The following is a 21,970-nucleotide window of genomic DNA, read 5'->3' as shown; positions in this document are numbered from 1 at the left end:
AGGAAGAGGGACAGGCAAGACGTATGAGTCTTGAATACCATGTGTTTGACATACCACCACCTTGTTGTCTCCAAGCTCAACCTTTGCATCCAGCTCAGGTCCGCAGGGAGTGAACATCGAGCAGGCTTTTGCCTAAACCTTGGAGCAACGCTTAGACTCCACAGTGCTGGAAGGCCAGGATGTTGACACAGCGTGGGCCGCGCTCCGTGAGATGGTGTACACCACAGCCATGAGTGCCTTGCGCCAGCTACAAGGAAATACATGAGAAATATGATGAGAACTGCAAAGAGATCCAACAGCTGCTAGAGAAAAAGCGTTGTGCCTACAAAGCTCATCTTCATGATCCAAAGTCAGCATCAAAGAAAGACATGCTGAGCAATGTACGGAGCAACATTCGAGTGAAATTGCGCCAGGTGCAGGATGAGATTCAGGGCTTTGCAGACAGGAATGACATGAAGCGCTTCTACGACAGCTTGAAGGAAGTCTATGGCCCCACCACCTCAGGATGACTGTCTCCTCTCCTCAGTGCTGATGTTCAACCCTTATCACTGACAAGGAGAAGGTTTTGGAGAGATGTGCGGAACACTTCGACAGCGTCCTGAATAGGCCTTCCACCATCAACGATGATGCTATTGGCTATCGGCTTCCCAAAGTCAATGGTGGAGAAACCATGGACGCCCTGCCCACCTTGGATGAGATTACAGAAAGCAGTCCGACTACTTTCCAGTGGCAAAGCACCTGGTTTGGTTCCATCCCAGTTGAAATCTATAATGAGGGAGGCACGGCCGTGGTTGAGAAACTCCACCAACTGTTTCAGCCTATCTGACAGCACGAGACAGTGACACATGACTTCAAGAATGCCTCCATCATCCGCCTCTACAAGCACAAAGGAAACTGCCAAAATCAAGTCTACAACAATCATCACTGAATTTTACTGCTGTCCATTGCTAGCAAGATCCTGCCTAGAGTTCTGCTCAACTGCCTCTTCATGCACTTGTAGAAAGGCCTCCTACATGAGAGCCAGTGTGGCTTACGGAAAGAGCGTGGGACTATGGTGTTTGCTGCCCGACAGCTACAGGAGAAGTGTCAAGGACAGAACGCCGAAACTCCACCTATGTCGATCTGACCAAGGCCTTCGAGAGAGGGTCTTTGTAGAATAATGGCAAAGTACGGATGCCCCAGAAAGTTCATCACCATCGTGCAACAGCTACACGACGGCATTCTGGCAAGAGACCAGGACAACGGAGAGATGACTCCTCCATTCCCTGTTTCCAACAGAGTGAAACAAGGCTGCATCCTTGCTCCCACCTTGTTCCGCCTCATGTTCTCAGCCATGCTGACAGATGCATTCAGAGACACTGACATGGGCATCGTCATCAACTACAAGATGGATGGTTCAATGTTCAACCTCAGGAGGCTTCAAGCAAAAATCAAGGTTACAACTGACACCATCAATGACCTCCTGTTTTCCGATAACTGTGCCCTCAACTCTGCCACTGAATCGGACATGCAACACATTTCTATGGGTTATCTTGCAAAAAACAGTTGTGGTTTCTTATTTACAGGTGTTTGAACTGAGTCAGATGTGCTGTTGTTTGTATTTGAAAAGTCGCACACCAAAGGAGACTTTTGATGAAATGCAGGAAACTTATGGTGATAATGCCCCATTCTATGACCTTGTAAAACGCTGGCATCGTGTATAAAAACATGGCCGGAAGTATGTGGAAACTGCTTCCAGACCTGGTCGTCCCTCTTCTGCCATTGATGAGGCATCTGTCCGTCAAGTTGACGCAGCCATTTTTGAAGATCGACGCATTACTGTTCGTCAAATAGCCCAATGGGTCAAGATTAGTACAGGGTATGTGGTATCATTCATGAACATTTGCATATGCATAAGGTGTCTGCCAGATGGATTTTTCACACCTTTCCAGATGCAAAAACACGTCCAATGCTCGAGGATGAATTTGGAGATGTGCCAAGAAGACTGATTACACAGGATGAAACTTGGGTCCATCACTATGAGATCAAAGCCCAGTCAATGCGGTGGACGCACTTGGAATTACCATTTCCAAAGTAGGCAAGGGTGCAGCCCTCCGTGGGCAAGGACATGCTCACAGTCTTCTAGGACCAGGACAGTGTAGTGATGACAGATTTCCTGGCAAAGGGTACTACAATTACAGGAGCCTCTTACATTTCACTTTTGATAAAATTAAGAGAAGCTATCAAAATCAAGAGGCGGGGCAAGATCAGCAAAGGTATCCTCCTCCTTCAGGACAACACTCCGGTTCACAATTCGCATGTCACCAGATCAGAAGCATGGGCGTGTGGCTATGAAATCCACCCCCATTCCTCCTACTTTCCTGACCTTTCACCCGCTGACTTTCATCTTTGAAAGGAAAGCGTTTCCCAGATGATGCAGCCTTGACTTCTGACATGGTTGGAGGACCAACCTGGGGGTGTTCTACAAAAACGGTGTCCAGAGCTGCATTAAACAATGGGAGAAATGAATAACACTGGGGGGTTCCTATGTAGAGAATGACTAATAACTGTGCCTAGTTTTATTAATCTCCTGCTATGTGAAATGGGTCAGGGGCATTACTTATTGAACACGGCTCGTATTTAACATGAATATCGATGTACCTAAAGGACACCGGCTTCCTAACTGGCCAACTTTTCTTGCATAGAATGGGTAATTATAAGTGCATATCACATATTTGCTATTCCTGTGCCAAACGCCAAATACACACATTGACTAACATTTACTGAGATACTTCACTTGTTCTAACAATATGTGGGTGTAACGATTTGAACTTACACCTCGTATAACATATAGTTAAATAGCTTTATTATAATCAAATTACAACTACTGAAGACAGGTGATTAGTTCAGGTGAAATGTTATTAAATACACCGACCTATACCTTTGGACATAAAACGATAACTTGACGTTGACATAGTAGAGGTCGGCGTACACATAATGCTTCTTCAATTGACAAATGAGATTACATGTGTGGTAGTTAATTAATACCAAATCCAAATAAAATACTTATTAACAGACGGCAACAGCAAATAGCAATGTCAACGACATGGGCGGAATCGATCATATGATTGAGCTATGTATAATTATCGAAAAAGCTCTATTGCAAAACAACTGTAATTTTACAAGAAAGAAACAATGTCTAACTTGAGTATTAAACATCACATTTATTTAAACATTTAAGTATTTTTTTACAATGTTCAGAATTGATATAGCTCACTTGTTTATTCTGACAAATATGTGAGTATTCACACAGTAAAACATTACTTTTCAAACATACACGAAAACACTATTGCTATTTTTAGACGCCAAATTGATTAGAATGCATTAATTGATATAGACGTAATACCCCTCGATGTACGTGGAAAATTAGATTCCCGGAAAGGTCTTTTCACCAGCTTCTCTTTCGTGCAGATGTTCTATTATACTTTTCAACTAGATCTTTGATTCTCATCGTCCGATGTTCCAGAAGATTCAGCATCGTGGTTTTCACTTGAGAGAAATATCGTATAATTATTGATATGATGACCAAATGGTTTTTTTGCCTTTATATTGTTATGATCATTTGTTCACAGCAAACAAATTTAGTATAATCTAAATACTACAATTCCATGTATAATAATAGCTGTTATATACCCACCATGTACACTTGACTGTTCGTTTCAATTTATTTTTCAAGTCATTCAAGTCCAATAAATAGAGTGTCTTCTTTCTCCCCTTGAAAGAGAAATATCGTGTCTTTAGTATATAACCGAGAATATAACTTTGATATAGCATAAACGGTGCTAACCCAATCTGTAAGGTGTGTTCTAGAATTGGTTTTCCAGTTACCATTGGTCGTTCCAGTCATTAACTGTTGTGGTATCCATTCAATATAGCTATACCAGGAAAAGAATAAATGAGCACACTCTCTGACATATTTTTGAATATATTTTAAAGGTTGTTGGTAAAAAATATTTAAATATCTTTCCAATTTCACCATACCTTTTCTTTGAATGTAACCTCTATTACATCTTCTCTCTCTTCCTCGTCGACGCTATATTCTTCTGCATAGGGATTTTCGTATTCACGAATATCTTTGCTGAATTCCTCTCGTTTTTCGTCAGATAAGTTGTCCTCCATGATTAGAATAATCTTCGATCTTTGCATCATTGCATTTGAACTAGCTTTGTCATATATGCTGTGAACAAATGTTATAATATATGTTACAATTGGAGGAATTAATTGTATGTAGTAATCAAGTAGAACTTATATCGGATATACCTTTATCAGTTCATTACATCGTAGCAGCTGATCGTCATCAGCCAATCTACAAGCAGAGCAATGAAATCTTAATCAAATTGATGACACAAACAGTGAACATAACGCCATTTTATTGTTAACAGCACGTCTGTTGTCTTTCCCATACAAATGCGTCAATATCAAGTAATTTAACCATATTTTGTTGGTATGGCAAACCCTCAGAAATGTGACATGATAAAAGTAACAGGATTAACGACACTTCAGTAGTGTATATCTACGTATTAATTGTGTTTTATATAATACCTTGCATTCTAATACTAATTTCAGCTAAGGTAGAGGGAAATTCATTTTTTTAATTAAAGGAAGAAACATTTCAGAGGCTGTGGTGGACCAGAGAGAGGCTGTTTGGTTTGGTTAATTTATTCAGTAGTTGTATAACGCTTTATCCACCAAAACAACAAAGTATCAATGCGTAAACGACTTCCGAAGTCAGAAGTGGCACCCCTGGTTTCTTTGAGACTAGTATTACGCTTAACGTCATCACGGCGCGTAACGCTGCAGATAGCAGGCTCGGTGAATATAGATGTATCTTCTCCACTTGCATATATTTTTAAAGTGTAAAGCTAGCATGCTAATTAAGAAATCGTAATACATTTCGTTGTAAGTTTTCTTGTGGTCAAAGATAGACAACTAACTAGCTCAGTAAGTTTAGCATCGGTGCATCTTTTCCACATAGCATGCGATCGTAAATCCAAAAGGAAAGCACGGGTCACGGTTAAACTATTCCTCGTTAATTCATGTCACCACCGTGGTTAATATTTCGTAGAAGACTAATTCCAAAACAAAATTATTAGGAAAGGTTTGGCTAAAGTTGACCAACTCAGTCATTTCAATTTTCATAGAGATTATGCCACTAAAGTGTACAAATTAGTAAACTACTCTTCCTTTCTGACGTATCTTACCTGGAAAACCTGTAAGACAACATGGCAATGAGCAGATTCAGGTATATTATAGCTGCTATAGCCAGATAGGTCCCAACCAAAAGATCTGCCATAACACGATGTATATCCCGTAATTCCTGCAGTGGGACATTGATTTTATATTAATGGGCGAGGAGATATAGTATCATGTGTAAACGTGGCGACGATCGATTGATTTTCAGAAGGTATGCATCTGCCTCATATAGTAAACTTGTCTAATAATACAACTCATCTTTGATATTGACATTCTAAATTTAATTCTCAAAAGAAACTGTTCAAAATCAAAATATAATCAGAGATTTTGAATGACAAATACTGCGAGAGTTTTTTCTTGAATGCCGTGCAAGGTCACAAAAAAGACTTAATTTATGTTCCTATTTATATCGACTATTATGATAATTATTAATATAATAGACGATGTATATATCAACATAAATTCAGTACCAAGTTTCCGATGTTAAGTCATTTGTTGCAGACATACACAAGTCACGGTATTATGAAAATTCCAAAATTAAATTAATGAATTCGAGTTGGATTTTAAAAAACTCACCCTATAATTATAGTCATCCACTAGTGCCATGCGGAACAGAGTGGATATAGTTGCACTAACTGACTCGTAAAATTCAGTACCCCCAAATATCATCCAAAATGAGCACGCTGAGAAGGTATAAAAAGCAACATTATTATTATTGCGATTAGATAATTAAAACTCACTACAAAATATGGATATTCTACAGTTTGAATGTTTCATCAAACAAAAAGTAGACAAACTATTACGTTTCCGACACTCAAAGACACAAAAAAGATTCATGATTTGAAAACCAGTTCAATTACCCCAACGTTATTTCCTCAAACAAAAGTGTCTTAGACGCGCCCATCCCATTTATTCTGCGTTATCAAACACATCGTTAATTCAAAATAATATCAATTTTCTATTTAATATTTAGGTAGGATGAAATAATAATAAGCGACTTACTATACGGTAAAAAAAACACTAAGGCAAGCCCTATAAATTTAATAATATCTATGATAATACCATAGATTACAGCGATGAAAGGACCTTGAATAAAAATAGTATATTAATATTATTGTAGCAGACAGTTATAACCAGTGGTGAAACAAATAGTATTGTCAATATTTGAAAGTTTTAGATTGAATCGTACCATTCCTAATATCAAAATTTGGACAAGTGTGTGCCCTTTTTTGTATTAGACACGTGAATACGAGCGAATTAGGCGTCCGTCCGAAAAGAGATATTTGGTGTTCCGAAAAGTATGGGATCATTTTCTTTCATTATTGTCCTAGTCAAGATTGACATAGTCACTCATACATTACGACAACGCAGTCACATGCAGTTGTCAATTGGAACGTATTTGCCTTCAGCCATTAACGTCAGTTTGATATTAAGAAGGCGATATAAGATGATGTGAATAATGGAATGGCGTATTGTAGCGTCGATGTTATTCATGATTGTATCCAGAATGGTAAAGTAATGCATAACATGTTATATTAGTACCACGTGTTTTGTATATTCTTGAACTCACCATTGTCGATATGATATGAAGAGAATAACTGAGTCGAGTTATTTAGTTTAAATCTTACCCAAGGGTGTGAAAGGTCTGATTGGCTTGAATAATCGAAACCAAACAAAAAGAATTGTGAATGCAAACCATCCCAAATGCATCTTCCCTGCCACGCTTTCATTTTCCCAGTGGTCGGCGTCATCTTCATCTTCATTCGTGTCATTGTGCTGTGGGTGACATAGTTCATCTGATGCAATGCCAATATCTACCAAATGAGTTAAAACTACCACCATCAGGAGAAAATACACAAACCAATCGAAGTAATTCCTGAAAACAATATGTTGAATAATTGTTCATTTGTATATAGTAGAATTCGGTAATTAGTTGTATGTGACACATGGAAATATATTCTATCGTGAAACACGTTTGTATATCGCACTCTGGTGATCCTTGTCAACTGTTTGGTACACGGTAAATTAATTATGTTATTCTTCCATATACTATTTACAAACTTATAACTCACTACATGCATGCAGTTTAGCGTTTAGGTACATTACACAAAAATGTTATTTTTAGTAATGAGAATAGCATGACTCTGGTTCAACCACAATAACATCAATCACAGAAACATTACTATAATATAAACAGGCAGTGAGATGCGGAGTAACATCAGGCAATTACGCCTCGTAATAAAAGCAGACGCGTACTTCTTACTCTATAACGCACTGACATTGTTCGAGTTAGATTAAATAACAACCAGCAGAGACGAATACATTGGTGAAAACAATATAATTACAGGCAAACTACGAACTTGTACACATGCAACAAACGGGATTTGAACTTGCGACACGGCAAATGTAACTAGCCATTGTAAACAGTCCAATGTTAGTCCAATGGCTAACGTTTGCGATGATCGAATATTTCGGTGATTTAGGTAAACATTAAAAAAATTAAATGTTGAAAAATGTGTACTGCTGTGACAGTAAGATATCATCAATCGTGTTTTTTGTTTAATCTTTCAATAGATGGCCAACTTACCAATAATCATAAAAGTATGGCGGACACCTATTCTTAATACTTGGTTCTGGTTTAAAAGTTTCTTGTTTTTCATACATATCAAGACTCTTATGTATACGCTTTAGCAATACAGTCAAATTCTGCGATGTATATTTGAAGAAAACACAGATTATCACGAAATGAATGTATTCATTAGTCGTGTCAATCCAATGATGGTACGCTGTTATACTATAGTTACTTTCACACTGAAATATTCGTTTTTAATACTGGTATAGCGGTCTAACAATACAAAGTGTTATGAACAAAGTAACATACATATTCAAAAAAATATTAAGTGTATAGAGCCAACTCTAATCGTTTATATTGCGTTTCAACAAATAAACAAGGTAATTCATAGAAAAGAATGGCATGTTAAAAAAATGTAGTCATGATTCAGTGATACACTACCCTCTGAGGGTCACTCTAACGTAAGTAACATATTTGTTAGCACGTATTTGAAACACGTTTAGGTCAATTTAATGTGTGTATGCTTGTGCGATTAGCTAAATAAACGAACAAGAAACAGTTATTAACTTTAGCAATAATAAAGTACCCTGTGTCGTTTCAATCCGGTTTCAATGAGAAATTATTTATTGTTAAATCTGAATAAACAAATTACAAATTCATAACATCACCTCCACTCTTTTATTGGATCTCTTATATTCATGACATTCCTTGATAATGAACCAAATTGTGCATCCAATAGCAATCGCCTGAGAATAGAGTTACAATAGATTGTTAAGATAACATATTTATCTGATCTGGAAGTGATGCCAATGACTTTCATCGAATGCGCCATCTTCGAATTACAAAAAGAATTATGCGTTTCTTACCCATAGTAACACACGCAACAAGTCGAACGGAAATTCATAACATCCACGAGCATGAGGTTTTATCATTGCTAAATTCCACCACAACATAGCAAATATTATGTTGAAGATTAAATCTTTTATTGCTTCCCTCCTAAAAGAAACAATAAAACACTAGTTATTTTGATGATTCACAATTCAAATTCATTTATTATTATACATCTGTCACCGTAACGCCATAAGTTACAGCGTGCTGTAATTTTACGGGGTATTTTCATCCTGCCATATAAGGAAATGCGAATTCCAAATATGAAATGAATACACGCGTAAGCGTCCTCTAATAATAAAAACAAACATGGCTACCACCAGGGTTTGACTGGACTCTACAAAAAGAAATTCGCTTGTTCTGTTCTAAACTTTTTGCATTCTCATAATGTATTCTTGAGGGAAAAGATGCGCGTCGGTAGATACTCCCGATGTACTCTCTTCGTTCAACCTTTAAGGTATTCTAATAACCTCTTATTATCCTGAAAAAAATTGCTGGGAACTCTGTCGTCGTACCGAACTTCTGCCATGCATACATTTGGGGAACGCCATCGTAAGAATGTGATGGTAATTTGAGGAGATATTATATAAATGACAGCCTAGCGTCTTCCACGGAGAATTTGGAGAACGCCGTAGTGAGAACATGGTGAAAACACAGTAAAGAATTACCAGGCAAACTTTTTCCACTTCCGTTTACTAATTTGTTTTATAACGGGATGATCGATGAGTTCAAAGAGATTATTATCAACAATAACTTGCAGCTGCAAAAAAAGAAATATGACATGTAATATCACAGTCTATTATATAATAACATATAATAACAAAGCCTGGTACCGCGATACAAAACATAGATTAGTAGAAAATGAGCTATTGATTAGGTTGTACCATTGTACACTAGTATGTGGTAAATAATGATCAAGTTATTATCAAATGTATAAGTCGAAACTAATAACTCAAATATTTCATACCGGGCTTCGTGCATAACCTGAAACGAAATCGAAAATATTTAGCTTGTTAATAACACCAACATCCAACATAACTTAATAAACCAATCAACACTGATTCGTACACATACAGTAGTGGAGTACAAAATTTCATTTAAAATATAGCTACTTGATAGCTACTTACAAATTACGAAACAACGAATGGTTTAGCCACGTTACCTTTTAGTCCACCCACTCGCCAAACTAAACCTCTATACATTCACAATACTGAATAGGTATTCCAATAGAAAATGATATAGTTTGGGTGAATTGAATCACTTAAAATTTAGTCACAAAGTTGGGACCCATTCTATGTTTGAACTTAATAGATAAATAGATTTTCATAGATTGTATTATTATTCCTTCGATATGCTAAAACCAGGACTATAAGACGCATTATCAATGAAAAATTACACCCTAAAAATAAATACTAAAATAAAGTAACAAAACACAGAGATGTTATAGAGAATATATTGAAATGTTTTTTTAGTATGTAACTAAAAATTATCACTCACCTTTCTTATTTTTCCTTTCCGGTTCCAATATATCTAGCTGATATTTCTCACAACGTTTATCAGAATCCTTCACATACAGCTTGTCCAATGCACGTTTTGCCTACGTACATAACATTTCATCACGGTAAATTACAACGGTAAAAAAACTGAAAATAACGTATCTATCGCCACGCATAACGATATATATATATAGTCCTTACCAGTTTCAAAACAAATATTGGAAATCTGCTTTCATTGGCATTTGACATTTGACTACGCTGCCACTTAATTATTTGTAATCAGTGCGTGTGAAGCAAGATTTAATACGACAATAACATATAGTTTTAGACACTGTTTACAATTTGTCAAACACAATAACTGATAAATATCTAAGGAGCACAATGTCGGCTGCACATGACTAATATTTATTTCTATAAAGTTACGCTGTCGTGTGTTAGTATTCGAGTAATTGGTGTTAATGTACAAATTTAAATTGACTTAAGATTGGGCATCACTATAAGATAAATCTAAAAGAAAACTTAAAGACACAAATAGCTTACCATGTGTACCATATTCGCATTTAACATAAAAGTAATACATGACTCGTTGTTTTCATCAATTATGTCTACGTTGGCCCCACTGCTTAGCAGCAGCCTGCAAACCTTGGTGTGATCTGTGAAATAAAAAAAAGAGTAGTTGCAAAAAAAATTCTCGTTATGCGAGTTTATTTTTTTTATTGCAACTGGGTACAAGAAATACAATTTATATCTACATAAAATGCACCAACTCAAAGCCAAAACAAATCAAAACGAAGAAATCAATTAGCTTATCCCTGCTGGTCACGATATTGAAGTATCCATGCCAATCACTTACCCACCCCTAGAGATAACTATTATACAGATCCACCTACTTTTAATGGCTGCAAGCATCAATGGTGTTCGACCATGTTTATCTTGCGCATCGATTTTTTCTGTTTTCAACAGTGTAATTATGTTGTCATATTCACCATTATATGCTGCCCGATGGAGTGAATCTGGTTCCTTATCTATATGGAATGCTATGTACATAGAAAACTGTTAAAATCAGGCGATTATCTACGACGTGACATTTTAAAATTACTCGTTGTAGTAAAAACAAAATGAAATTTCATACACATTTTGCGTCCATTGACATCTGCCCGTGTATGAAAATCAAAATCTATCAATATTTCAAATGACAATTGTGCATGAAACTAAAACGGCGCATGCAGTGATGCCTTTCGCAATTTTAATCCACTGTTCTATACAATTTCTTGTAGAGTTATTTATGTATTGCATTAATAAATGATACTGAATGCGAATTTAAATGGTATTAATGAACAAAATAGAAAATCCGTCGATTTGTTTCATTTGTAAATGAAAACAAATCATTGGTTGCATGTTTAACAAATCCACAACCATCTTCTATATGCGTTGTGTTGACTCAAAAATGTAATGCATATATTTCAAAAAACCTTTTCCCAGAGACGATATGCATACATTTCGAAATATTTTAGTTAGTATGATATCAGAATAATGTATTTGCCATTTATTACTTATTAATAAATTACCTGGATTGGTGATAGCAGACTGGTACTGGCAGTCAACGAGGTCAACAATGTTTATTGCCAGTATCGGTGTAATTGAATGGGTTTCATAAATAAGTACATTCAACATGTGTTATAATGCTTCTTACTATTTGATTTAAAAAATAGTCTAATTATATATTTTTTTTAAATTTGACCTTACTTTTCATGGATCAACTTTTAAAACTTGTCATCTAATGGGAGTTGAATTCAATGTGCGACATTACTCAACATAAGAAATGATTTATAACATCGTTAATGGTAGAGATGTATTTACCTGACTGTATCTTTGTTTCGTTTTGTCTTTCTTCTTCCGGTTCGTTATTATCGTCATCCGGTGATACTTTACTACCTTTCATCATGCTGTTGCTTCTATTGATTCTAGAAAACAATTTCTTTTTGTGTTATAGTCATAGCAACGTGGTTAATCTACATAAATATGAACGAGAATATTGAAATGTTTAATATTTATTTATTGTTTACTTGTAGATGAGTTGACGGATGCGACATTGTGCGCGGATGACAGATTTGTAAATTACTGGTATGACAGATGACTAAGAACCTGAATTTGATTTCAGGAAGGCTACTGTATGCCGATATTGTCTCGAATATTGTAAACAAATTTTAACTACATCAACGCCTCAGTAATGATGGGGATTTATGTTAGTAAGGCATGGACTTTATCATCATTTATTATCATTGTTCTGTGTGACGTATGTGTATTTTCATTATTGTCTTTATCTAGATTGTAAATCGCGAATGCTGTATTAACCCCGATATGTTTATCAGATGAACTACCAGGAATTTTAGATCGACTTTTTACTCGACCGAGAAAAGCCGGAGATTGGTGTTGCGACAAATTGTATTTTATACATGTGTCAGGTGGGCAATTTAGATCACAATCGACACCTGAGCTTGGGTATCGGCTAATATTTCAACGCAAACGGGGTCACTCAACATTCGCACGCTAGCAGCAGCAAATAGACTGTACAAATTGTATAACAATCGGAAAATTTAATGTTAAACTTATCGTCTCTTGCATTTGCGCTACCGAACATGTCCAACGATATTTATAGTTTCAGTAAGATAAATGTACTCCAAACAACATAAATGGGAAATATAAAACGCCAGGCGATTTATGGGAACAAATACGTTTCAGCAATCTTCGTACTCATATATTTTAGCCCCGATTGAACCCCGAACAATGCTACAATTCCAAACCTGGAATAGACACATAGACAATGTTGGTGTTATATACACAGTAATGTAATCCATTTTATTGTAATACTACTCACCTCAAATTCGCACTTTATATGAAACAACATAGGATCATCAGTTGCGTAAAGTCTGCGCGCATTCGACCATTGTGCCCCAGCCTGAATATGTTTTCTTGGTACAGACACGTGCATTTAAAAAAAAATGTTTGTCTGTTGCCATAGTGAGAGCAGCCATAATACATGCTGATTGGCTATTACGGGGCACCTATGAATGCCAATAAAATCATTACATGCATTACTGCAGAAAATAGCAATGGAATTTAATATAACAAGACCATCAAGTAGATTAGGCTTTATGGTTTGCTTTGTGCTTTAACATTATCAACATTGCGTTTTACAATGTCAATTGCTGAAGGCCAATTCAAAAATAGATGGGCTTGGCATTTTACAAATATTGGGAATACGTGATAATATGATGATGCCCATTATTGATCATTATTGATTTTCAACAGCTAATCTATTATACATTAGTCGGTGAATACACGACCTATGGTCAAGCCCTCATAACACCTGCAGAGGAAGGAGGAACTGACCCGGACAAATGTTCCTGAAAAATGACTCGGAACATATTTTGCATTGGTCAAAGTAGCGTTACTTAAACTCGCGTATCTACAATAAGCGGGTATTGTTATGGTTGTCTAATTATGTATCTAATTAACTCATACATGTGAGCAAATCTTAGTATCCTTCTCTAATCACCAACATTTTTTCATAACCGTGTGTGTACACGAATTCAATCAAAGAGAAACAAGATCTTCCAACGTGATTATTATTCAAGGTCGTATGATCAAATGTCTAGTCGGTAAAGGGGCATTGCAAGTTGATACGTGTGCATATGATTTAATGATGTTATGTTTATTCAGACTGGAATGACGCATGTCAATCAAACTGACATGCACCATTTTATACTAAGATAGCATCCATTATAACATTATGTTTGCTTCTGTGAAGAAGAAACTCGCATACTGTGCATTCTGCTAAATAATGAATTATAGACTATGGGGTGAGATGATTTTTAAGCTCGTCTTGTTCTCTGCATCGTGTGACTACCTGAAATGTATTTAGAAATGGAGATTTACTTCTGTTATAATTATTGCAGTTCCCAGACTGGGAAGTGGGGCATTATTTAGTATTTTAATGAAAAAGCCATTGCTTTTTTCCAAAAATCGTCTGCTTCTTATGTCGCTAACTATCGGCGCACTCGATTGGCCTATCCAACCGCCCAAATTACAGATTACCGGGCAGCAGCCAATCAGAAACATTGTATCATTCGGCGCGGCTTCAGTGTTGTCGTCGCATATCTCAACACAGTGAACGTGAAACCATCATTTCCGTCTCGGAAAGTTCGCCTCATCGTAGGTGTTTTGTTCATTGTTCTGGCGTAATCGAAAATCTAAAGCCTTTCACAGAGAAACGATGGAGCACAGTTTTAAACAGCGTTAACCCACAACACAAATGGAATAGCTGTACAACACGACAATGTTCCTGCCAAAACACCTCATGCTTTACCCATCCAGAGTAAGAAGAGGACAAGAGAAAGATATTTGCCTACACCTGCTGCAGCACTGGTGAGATTCAATGGCCAGAGGAAATCATCACCAGAGACATTTGCTGGTTCTGTGCCACTTGAGATGAGTCAGTACAATTATATTCTCCATTCTAACAAAGAAAAGGATGCAGCCTTCTATGTTGCTAAATCCTCACAGGAACGGCTGCTGCCATCATGGACAGGATTTAATCAACTGCTTTCATCCAATGTCCCTCATAAGGGAACAATAGCATACTTGCCAGTGATAGATACCAGCCCGACAGATTTTAACACTGTCCACACAGTACTACACCGAAGTCTGGAGATAGCACATCAGTTGGAACTTCCAGCCATTGTGATAGTGGTTGACCAGGCCATTTATTGCAAAGCACGAACAATTCGCTGGCAAGAACCAACATTTCAGGAGAAGATAGTCATTCGTCTCGGGTCTTTCCACACGACAATGACAGCTCTTGCTTGTATTGGAAAGCTATTTCAGGATGCAGGGTTGCAAGACATGCTTATTGAAGCAGGTGTAGTAGCTACAGGTTCGGTCACTGGTGTTATGAATGGTTACAACTACAATAGAAGTATGAGATGTCACAAACTAATGGCTGAAGCACTTCATCGCTTGCACTGGCAGAGCTTCATGTGTACCTTTGAAGAAGAGAAGCAACACCAGTACAGGGAAGTGGTGTCATCTCTACAACAGTCATTTCCAAGTGAGTTCACCAACAAAATTCAAGGAGAGATGTTCCAAGCATTGATCAATGAGTATGAGAATTTCATTGAAAAAGGAAAGAAGGACGCTACATTCAACTTGTGGTCTCCATATCTTGACATGGTAGAAAATGTTCTCCTGTTCTTACGTGCCACTCGAGAAGGGAATTGGCCACTCCATCTGTCTTCGATCAGAGCCCTGCTTCCGTGGATGTTTGCATATGACAGGACAAATTATGTACGCTACCTGCCAGTTTATTGGATTGAGATGACCCAACTTCCTACCACCCATCATTACATTCATGATGAGGTGATGAAGGGTTATTTTGGAGTCCAACGCCAACACGATTAGGATTCGCACAGGTGGCATGCGACATGAGCATTGAACAGACAGTGAACAGGGACACAAAGGCAAGAGGAGGAGTAAAGGGATTTTCAAACAATCCAGGAGTTACCAAACGTTGGGTCAGAGGTCACCACGAAAGAGCCCTCATCACAAGTCAATGTGAAGAGATGGCTGGTAAAAGCAAGAAGTGCTCAAAAAGAGAAGATCTAACAAAAAGCAGGATGACAAGGGACCAGCAAGATGTAGCCAACATCATGAGTACCATCAACAACATGACAAATCACTTTGTGGTAGATCGAGAGACAGATGCTGATGATCTTGTACACCTCTCTTAAGGAATTGTTGCACAAGTCAGTGTGCGCACAGATCTCCTAGTAGCAGGACATAAGTGGGATGAAGCATTCATCAACTTTGCCAAAACCAGACTACAAGGAAATACTGATCTTAACAAGACAATTAACAAGATGAAGCTTAAGACTTTTGCCAGTTCCAACAAGCCAAAATTCAACATGAAAGGGAAAGAAGTGGTACTGAAGAGTGCCCGTGAGTTACTAGCAAGGCTTATTATCATCGGTCGTGTGCATAAAGTTGATCAACGAAAGATGCTAAGTTACTCATTAAGCCCGTACCCTCCAGCCATTTGTAAACAAGATGGATGTTTAGTCAAGAGCAACAAGGCTACCCTTCTTCACCAAGTGGAATCTAAAAGTTCACTAGAGTCACCCCCAACCTTGGATCCACCACAAGAGTATGTATGGGTCATTGATGGATGGCAAGTAAGGTGCCTGCTACCATAGAAGAGTTTGCCAAGCAAATTCTGAAGGATGCAGTGTGCCTTGCCAGAAGCACCAAATCTAATGTTGTCCACTTTGTTACTGACACATATCCATCTGTCAGCATAAAAGGTGCAAAAAGACAAAAAGCGTGCTGTAAGAGGGTCCCAGCGGATTAAGATTGCAAACCAGGATCAACTAGTTCCAATGCAATGGAAGAAATTTTTGGCAAATAGCTTTAACAAGCAACACTTTACCAAGTTTTTATGTGAGATGTGGTGTGCTTGTGGTGCAGCTGAATTCATGTATACCTCACTCATTCTAAACAATGCCACAAGTTATCGTGTTGTAGAGGTACCACTGTCAGTGAAGCAATTCCAGAGCTGTACACTACTCAAGAAGAGGCTGACACAAGGATGATGTTGCATGCAAAGTACATCAGCAACATGGGTATGAATGATATCATCATAAAGAGCCCAGATACAGATGTATTCATCATCAGCATTGCCGTGTCTGCCCAACTTGACGGTTCCACGTTGTATTTTCACACTGAAAAGCAAGATAAGGAGTGGACAATTGACTTGAAGGCGATACAGCATCATCTAGGAGATGACATCAGCAATGCAACCATAGGCCTCCACAGATTTATGGGTAATGATTCCGTGAGTGCTGTCTATGGACGGGGAAAGACCAAACCTTTCTCACTGATGTCCAAGACTCCAAAGTTTATCAAGGCTTTTCAGGAGCTTGGAAAATCATTCACACTTACAGATGACTTGATTACTACTCTGGAGGAATTTGTTTGTAAGTTGTACGGAATGACCAAAATCATTTTGGTGAATGAAGCAAGATATGCTCTGTTTTCCATGACTACTAGGCAAGAAGACATCATGCCCCCAAACAAAGATGCCCTCATGAAACATATCCAGAGAGCCAATTATCAAACCGCTATTTAGAGACGTGCTTAGAAAGCCAGTTGAATGTTCCTTCACCAGTTGGTCAAGCTGGAAGCTGGTTAACGAAGGGCTTGGAATAAACTGGATGAATATGGAACCAGCTTAACAGAGCATTCTCGAACTGACTTCATGCAAGTGCAGAATGTCGAAATGTAAAGTCCCAGGAGCAGATGATCAGTGTTGTGCATCTATGGGCCTTCCCTGTACGGAACTATGCAAGTGCAAGAACTGTGATAACATGATTACACTAGATGATGAGCCAATCATTGACAAAGTAGATGACGAGAACTTTGAAGAGGAGGACTTATTTCAAAATGTATAGGTGGGTAGCAGAAATTTTTGTATCTTTCCTGTATAGAAAAATAAACTTACTTAAATTTTTCCATAATTAATAACATGTATGCCACTGTGATTTATGCTTATTGATTTATCACACTTCCATGCATGTTTTGGTACAGGGAGGAAATTAAAAATTGACACAAATATTGTGTGACTTTAAAAGGCACATAAAAAGTGTTCTACTTCATACACGTATTTTAATATTTACATCATAACATTATCAGGTTTTATGCTGAGCAACCAGCTTAATGCTGAATACGTATTAACCAGTAAAAGTCTTTATGAAAGTTCATATCCTACTGAATCATGCATGCATCATGCAGTATATATTAAAACCAAACGTATGTTGTAAATAGTTTTTACTTTTAGTCTCTTTTTGTTTTTGTAACATAACGAGAATGACAGAGGCCTTACAGCTCTAAGTGGACTTCAACGTGCCCCATAATTTGAGAACCATGACACTTGACAGAAGCCCAACAGCACCCAGTAGACTACAACATGCCCCATGATAGCCAAACCCTAACTCTTCTCACTAGAATGGATTTTCCTTGAACATCGCTAGAGAAATGTATTTGTATGTAATTTAGTCACTTTGCTGAGTTGTCAAATTCTGTCAATTTAGGTCAAAAGATAAGTTTGTGAGTCACATGTATTTTGTTTTACACGTATGACCCCATACATGACCTTTGACCTTGTGACTCCAACATCATATCAGATTACTGTCATTTCTACTTTCAATCCAAGTTTGAAGTTGATCCATTAAACAGTTTCTCAGTTATTTGGAAAAAAGGCAATTTTCATGTATGTAATAACCTTGACCTTTGACCTTGTGACCCCAAAATCCTGTCGGGTCATCATCTCTCCTATATCCATATGGCTGGCGTTGGTTTAGCAATTATGCGCCCTTTTGTGGAATGAACTTCACTCTCAATTCGTCACTAAATCAATATCAATGTTTTTAAAAGAAGTCTGACAACTCATCAACAGCTTCTCATTCAACTCCAATTTTAATCGTAAAGTTATTTTTAAAGTATTTTGAAAACTTTTTATTTTAATTTTAATGTGATTTATATTCATGTATTGTACAGCGGTGTATGACGCAGTGAACATCGCTTAAGAAAATGTTATTATTATTATTATTATATAGAATTCCTTGTTTTATACCACAGTTGTTCCTCGATCATCAGAGCCATGGACAATTAATTTAACACGTGTCAAGGGATTTACCAAGGATACATCAGACGGTTTATTTGAAACTTTAAACACCAGCCAGTGCTGATATGGGCCAAGCATTTGTATTTTTTGGCGTGCATGCATTCATATGTCTTGAGATGTACTTCAATAGAGCAAATACGGTAACTTGATATGATTCGCGTTGAGTTGACTCAAAGCAATTAGTACCCACTATTTTCTTTTGTATAAATTCAGTGATACTTACTGTAGTTGAGACATTCGTATTTTAAATAAAGAAATGTTCCTTCTGTATGTTAAGGTGATTTTGATACGGATTACACAAATTGGGACTGGGGTTGCTTTGACAAAAAGTGGAAGTTGGTCAACAAAAACCAAGATGTAATCAGGTAGTGGTCCAAGTAAAATATACACAAGCATAGAAAATAGCAAATACTACCACATAAGGTCTCTAAACTAGAAATAATACGCACAAAGTTCCGTATCACATATACTTGTTTGTTTGGCAACGACTGCTATAGTTTACATAGAGGCTACCCCACGTGCATGATCAAAATTACAATGATGGTGATATTATTTATGGTTAAAACCACCATGCATTGCGCAGATCTAAATACGTGCAAGTCACATGTCGTACAATCATTATGAATGAACTTACATGACCCACTGTAACAACGTTCTAGTGCCAACTGAAAACGAAAATTGGGAAAACGAGGATAGACAGCTTCCCAAATAGGGTACTACATATTGTGCTCTACTTTAATGACATTAGCTCAATACGGAGCATGTATAAAAATGTTTGAGATAAAAAAATTGAGAAATTATATCGATAATTCTAACCATCCACTTAGCTACAATCTCACAATTAACTTACACATCCTTATAATCTTAGTAGCGTCACAGCTGCTAGAAAGTATTATATAAATGGCTATACAAATTACGTAAAAAGAAACTCGCCGGCATCACAAGCTCACAAGGTAAGTGGGAGGTGATTTGTGCATGAAATGTCATTGACACTGTATTGACACTGTATTGACCTCTCCGATGAAATACTAGTGCTCGAAAAAAATATGATTTATGTGTCTATGTTAATTTAAATGTCTATAATCCCAAGCCACCTTAATCTGTGTTAGGGATACAAGCCAGCTTAGGTAGACATTATATCTATAGTGAGTCAATTTCCATTTTTTTTTACTTTGCATAATGGTTGGCAGCAGTGGTGAATATATATTTTAAATCACTGTGGGTTTGGCTATAGTGTTTGTCTCACCGACTGAAACGTTATTTTCCTGCCATGTATTAAGTACTGTCCTCATATAACCCAATGCGTGGGGTTATTTCATGCCCTGAATAATAACCCAAGCACATAAATTTACAATGTACATAAAAACTAGCTACTAAGTTTCAAATTGGTGAAATGTTATCTTATCAATTATATGTATATCTAGATCTGTTTAGGTCAAATATATGGTATGTTGCTTTTATGTGGCGGCTGCACTAAGCTGTCTAGCTGAAAATAATAAATACACATTTATTATGCATCAAGCAATTCACTATACTGCAGGCTGAATAGAGAAATTTGACATTTCATTATGGTGGCATATCGAACTCATCACCCAGACGACATATGCATGACATCCCAGCTTCTTTGTTGTTATATCCCAGCTCTGAGGGCGATGTTTGGGGTCATGACCCTAAATCTGACCTCATTATCACATACTATTAGAAATGTTCTGGAATATTACGGTGGAATTGATCTGTGGAATTCCCAAAATGGTGAACCCATATGTCTTAACCTTGTGCCAAACTTTGAAGTCTACAGCAATTGAGCACTCTTTGGGTAAGCTGACTTATAGAAATCTTGGTGAACCTATTTGCTGAGAGGTGTCTTGGCTAGCAGTTAATATGCCGATAAACGGGTTAGCTCCGCCTCTGATTGAACGCCAACATAGACTTTGTTCCTATATCACTGGTGTACGATGCCATTTCGAGTGATTTACTGCATAACTAACCACTTATGACCACAATATTTATATCTGAACAGGTATTTGTGTCGACCTTCAACTGTGTACTAAGGTGACAGTAACTGTTGTTGAAACATTGTAATTAATAGTTTAGTTTTTCCATGGAGTACAATAAATAAAACTGAATATTTGTGTCTAGAATATTTTTCCGCTTCTATTATAACATGAGAGTTATCGCACCCTCGGTAATCCGCTTTTAACAGTGTAGCATAGTTATAACCCTCTACGACGACCTCCAGTCACAATCCCATTCAAATTTGCTACTGGCCAAATAAACAGGACATTTTAATGAATGGTCTATTATTGTCTCTCATACAGCTTATGAAAAAACAATATAATTCTAGTAAATGTGTTTGGGAAACCGCCAGTGTGGAAAATGTGCTGTAGGCAAGTTTATAATTATTTCCAATTTCAATTGTTATAGTTATTTTGTAATTCGACCATACAGAAAGGCTGCTATCAGCACCACCTACGCATGTAGAGTGCGCCATCACAGGTCATGTTAGAATCGCGTTAAAACGCTTGTTTATGATAGGCATATACTACTTTAGAGACTCATTGATGTAAGTCAACCATCTTTCGAACTTTTTTTAACATTTTTATTTTAGACATGTATGTTACATTGTGTTACTGAAAATATGTAATATTTCTACAGTCATTTATGTAGTCACATCGTTGCCTGATAGATACAAATAGTTTTACAGTTACTTTCACAGTGTCTGTATTGCTTTTATGTTATAGAATTCACCGTGTTTTAAATAAATCTGATGTAAACCGAAGCACTGGAGGGGTGATTATTTGAGCATGGTTGACACTAGTATGGGTATATTAGACGCAGTTTGACCCTAGAACAGTGAATTATCGTAATCAATACTGCAGTAAATATGTTGATGTCTCCAGTGTACAGTGGCAGTAAACACAACAGATACTGATGTTTAGATAATGTGACCTCTACATGGTATGCTAGGCTGAACATGTGTACTGTATAGGTACACCAGTGTGAACAGAAACCATCTGTATATAATACCACACATAGATTATCAGG

General features: G+C 37.2%; 2 protein-coding genes across 2 annotated transcripts; both read right to left on the bottom strand.

Annotated features, from left to right (window-relative positions):
- Positions 1 to 3,179: 3,179 nt before the first annotated feature.
- Positions 3,180 to 5,901, bottom strand: LOC144342488 (uncharacterized). The gene is made up of 5 exons (XM_085493132.1): positions 5,809 to 5,901; positions 5,241 to 5,356; positions 4,021 to 4,216; positions 3,677 to 3,753; positions 3,180 to 3,528 (listed from the first exon to the last, which is right to left on the bottom strand). Exons 1-5 carry the CDS (start codon positions 5,899 to 5,901, stop codon positions 3,468 to 3,470), a joined length of 543 nt encoding a protein of 180 aa, XP_085349258.1. The 3' UTR covers positions 3,180 to 3,467.
- Positions 5,902 to 9,356: 3,455 nt separating this feature from the next.
- Positions 9,357 to 13,152, bottom strand: LOC144357607 (uncharacterized). The gene is made up of 7 exons (XM_085493019.1): positions 13,067 to 13,152; positions 12,049 to 12,152; positions 11,079 to 11,225; positions 10,729 to 10,841; positions 10,190 to 10,289; positions 9,660 to 9,676; positions 9,357 to 9,452 (listed from the first exon to the last, which is right to left on the bottom strand). The coding sequence occupies exons 2-7, from the start codon at positions 12,131 to 12,133 to the stop codon at positions 9,357 to 9,359; spliced, it is 558 nt and encodes a 185-aa protein (XP_085349145.1). The 5' UTR covers positions 12,134 to 12,152; positions 13,067 to 13,152.
- Positions 13,153 to 21,970: the final 8,818 nt, after the last annotated feature.

Source organism: Saccoglossus kowalevskii, chromosome 18 (assembly GCF_978046115.1).
Source record: "Saccoglossus kowalevskii chromosome 18, keSacKowa6.1, whole genome shotgun sequence".
Lineage (NCBI taxonomy): Eukaryota > Metazoa > Hemichordata > Enteropneusta > Harrimaniidae > Saccoglossus > Saccoglossus kowalevskii.
The sequence above is the reverse complement of the archived record's forward strand: the minus strand, read 5'-3'. Positions and strand labels throughout refer to the sequence as shown.

Excerpts from the sequence above, each read along its gene's own strand:
- LOC144342488 (XM_085493132.1), bottom strand. The coding sequence starts at position 5,901 with ATGATATTTGGGGGTACTGAATTTTACGAGTCAGTTAGTGCAACTATA. Across the intron at positions 5,357-5,808 it reads TGGATGACTATAATTATAGG|GAATTACGGGATATACATCG; the intron begins GTGAGTTTTTTA and ends GTCCCACTGCAG. Across the intron at positions 3,529-3,676 it reads CGAACAGTCAAGTGTACATG|TGAAAACCACGATGCTGAAT; the intron begins GTGGGTATATAA and ends ATTTCTCTCAAG.
- LOC144357607 (XM_085493019.1), bottom strand. The coding sequence starts at position 12,133 with ATGATGAAAGGTAGTAAAGTATCACCGGATGACGATAATAACGAACCG. Across the intron at positions 11,226-12,048 it reads CGAAACAAAGATACAGTCAG|CATTCCATATAGATAAGGAA; the intron begins GTAAATACATCT and ends CTATGTACATAG. Across the intron at positions 10,842-11,078 it reads GATGCTTGCAGCCATTAAAA|ATCACACCAAGGTTTGCAGG; the intron begins GTAGGTGGATCT and ends TTTATTTCACAG.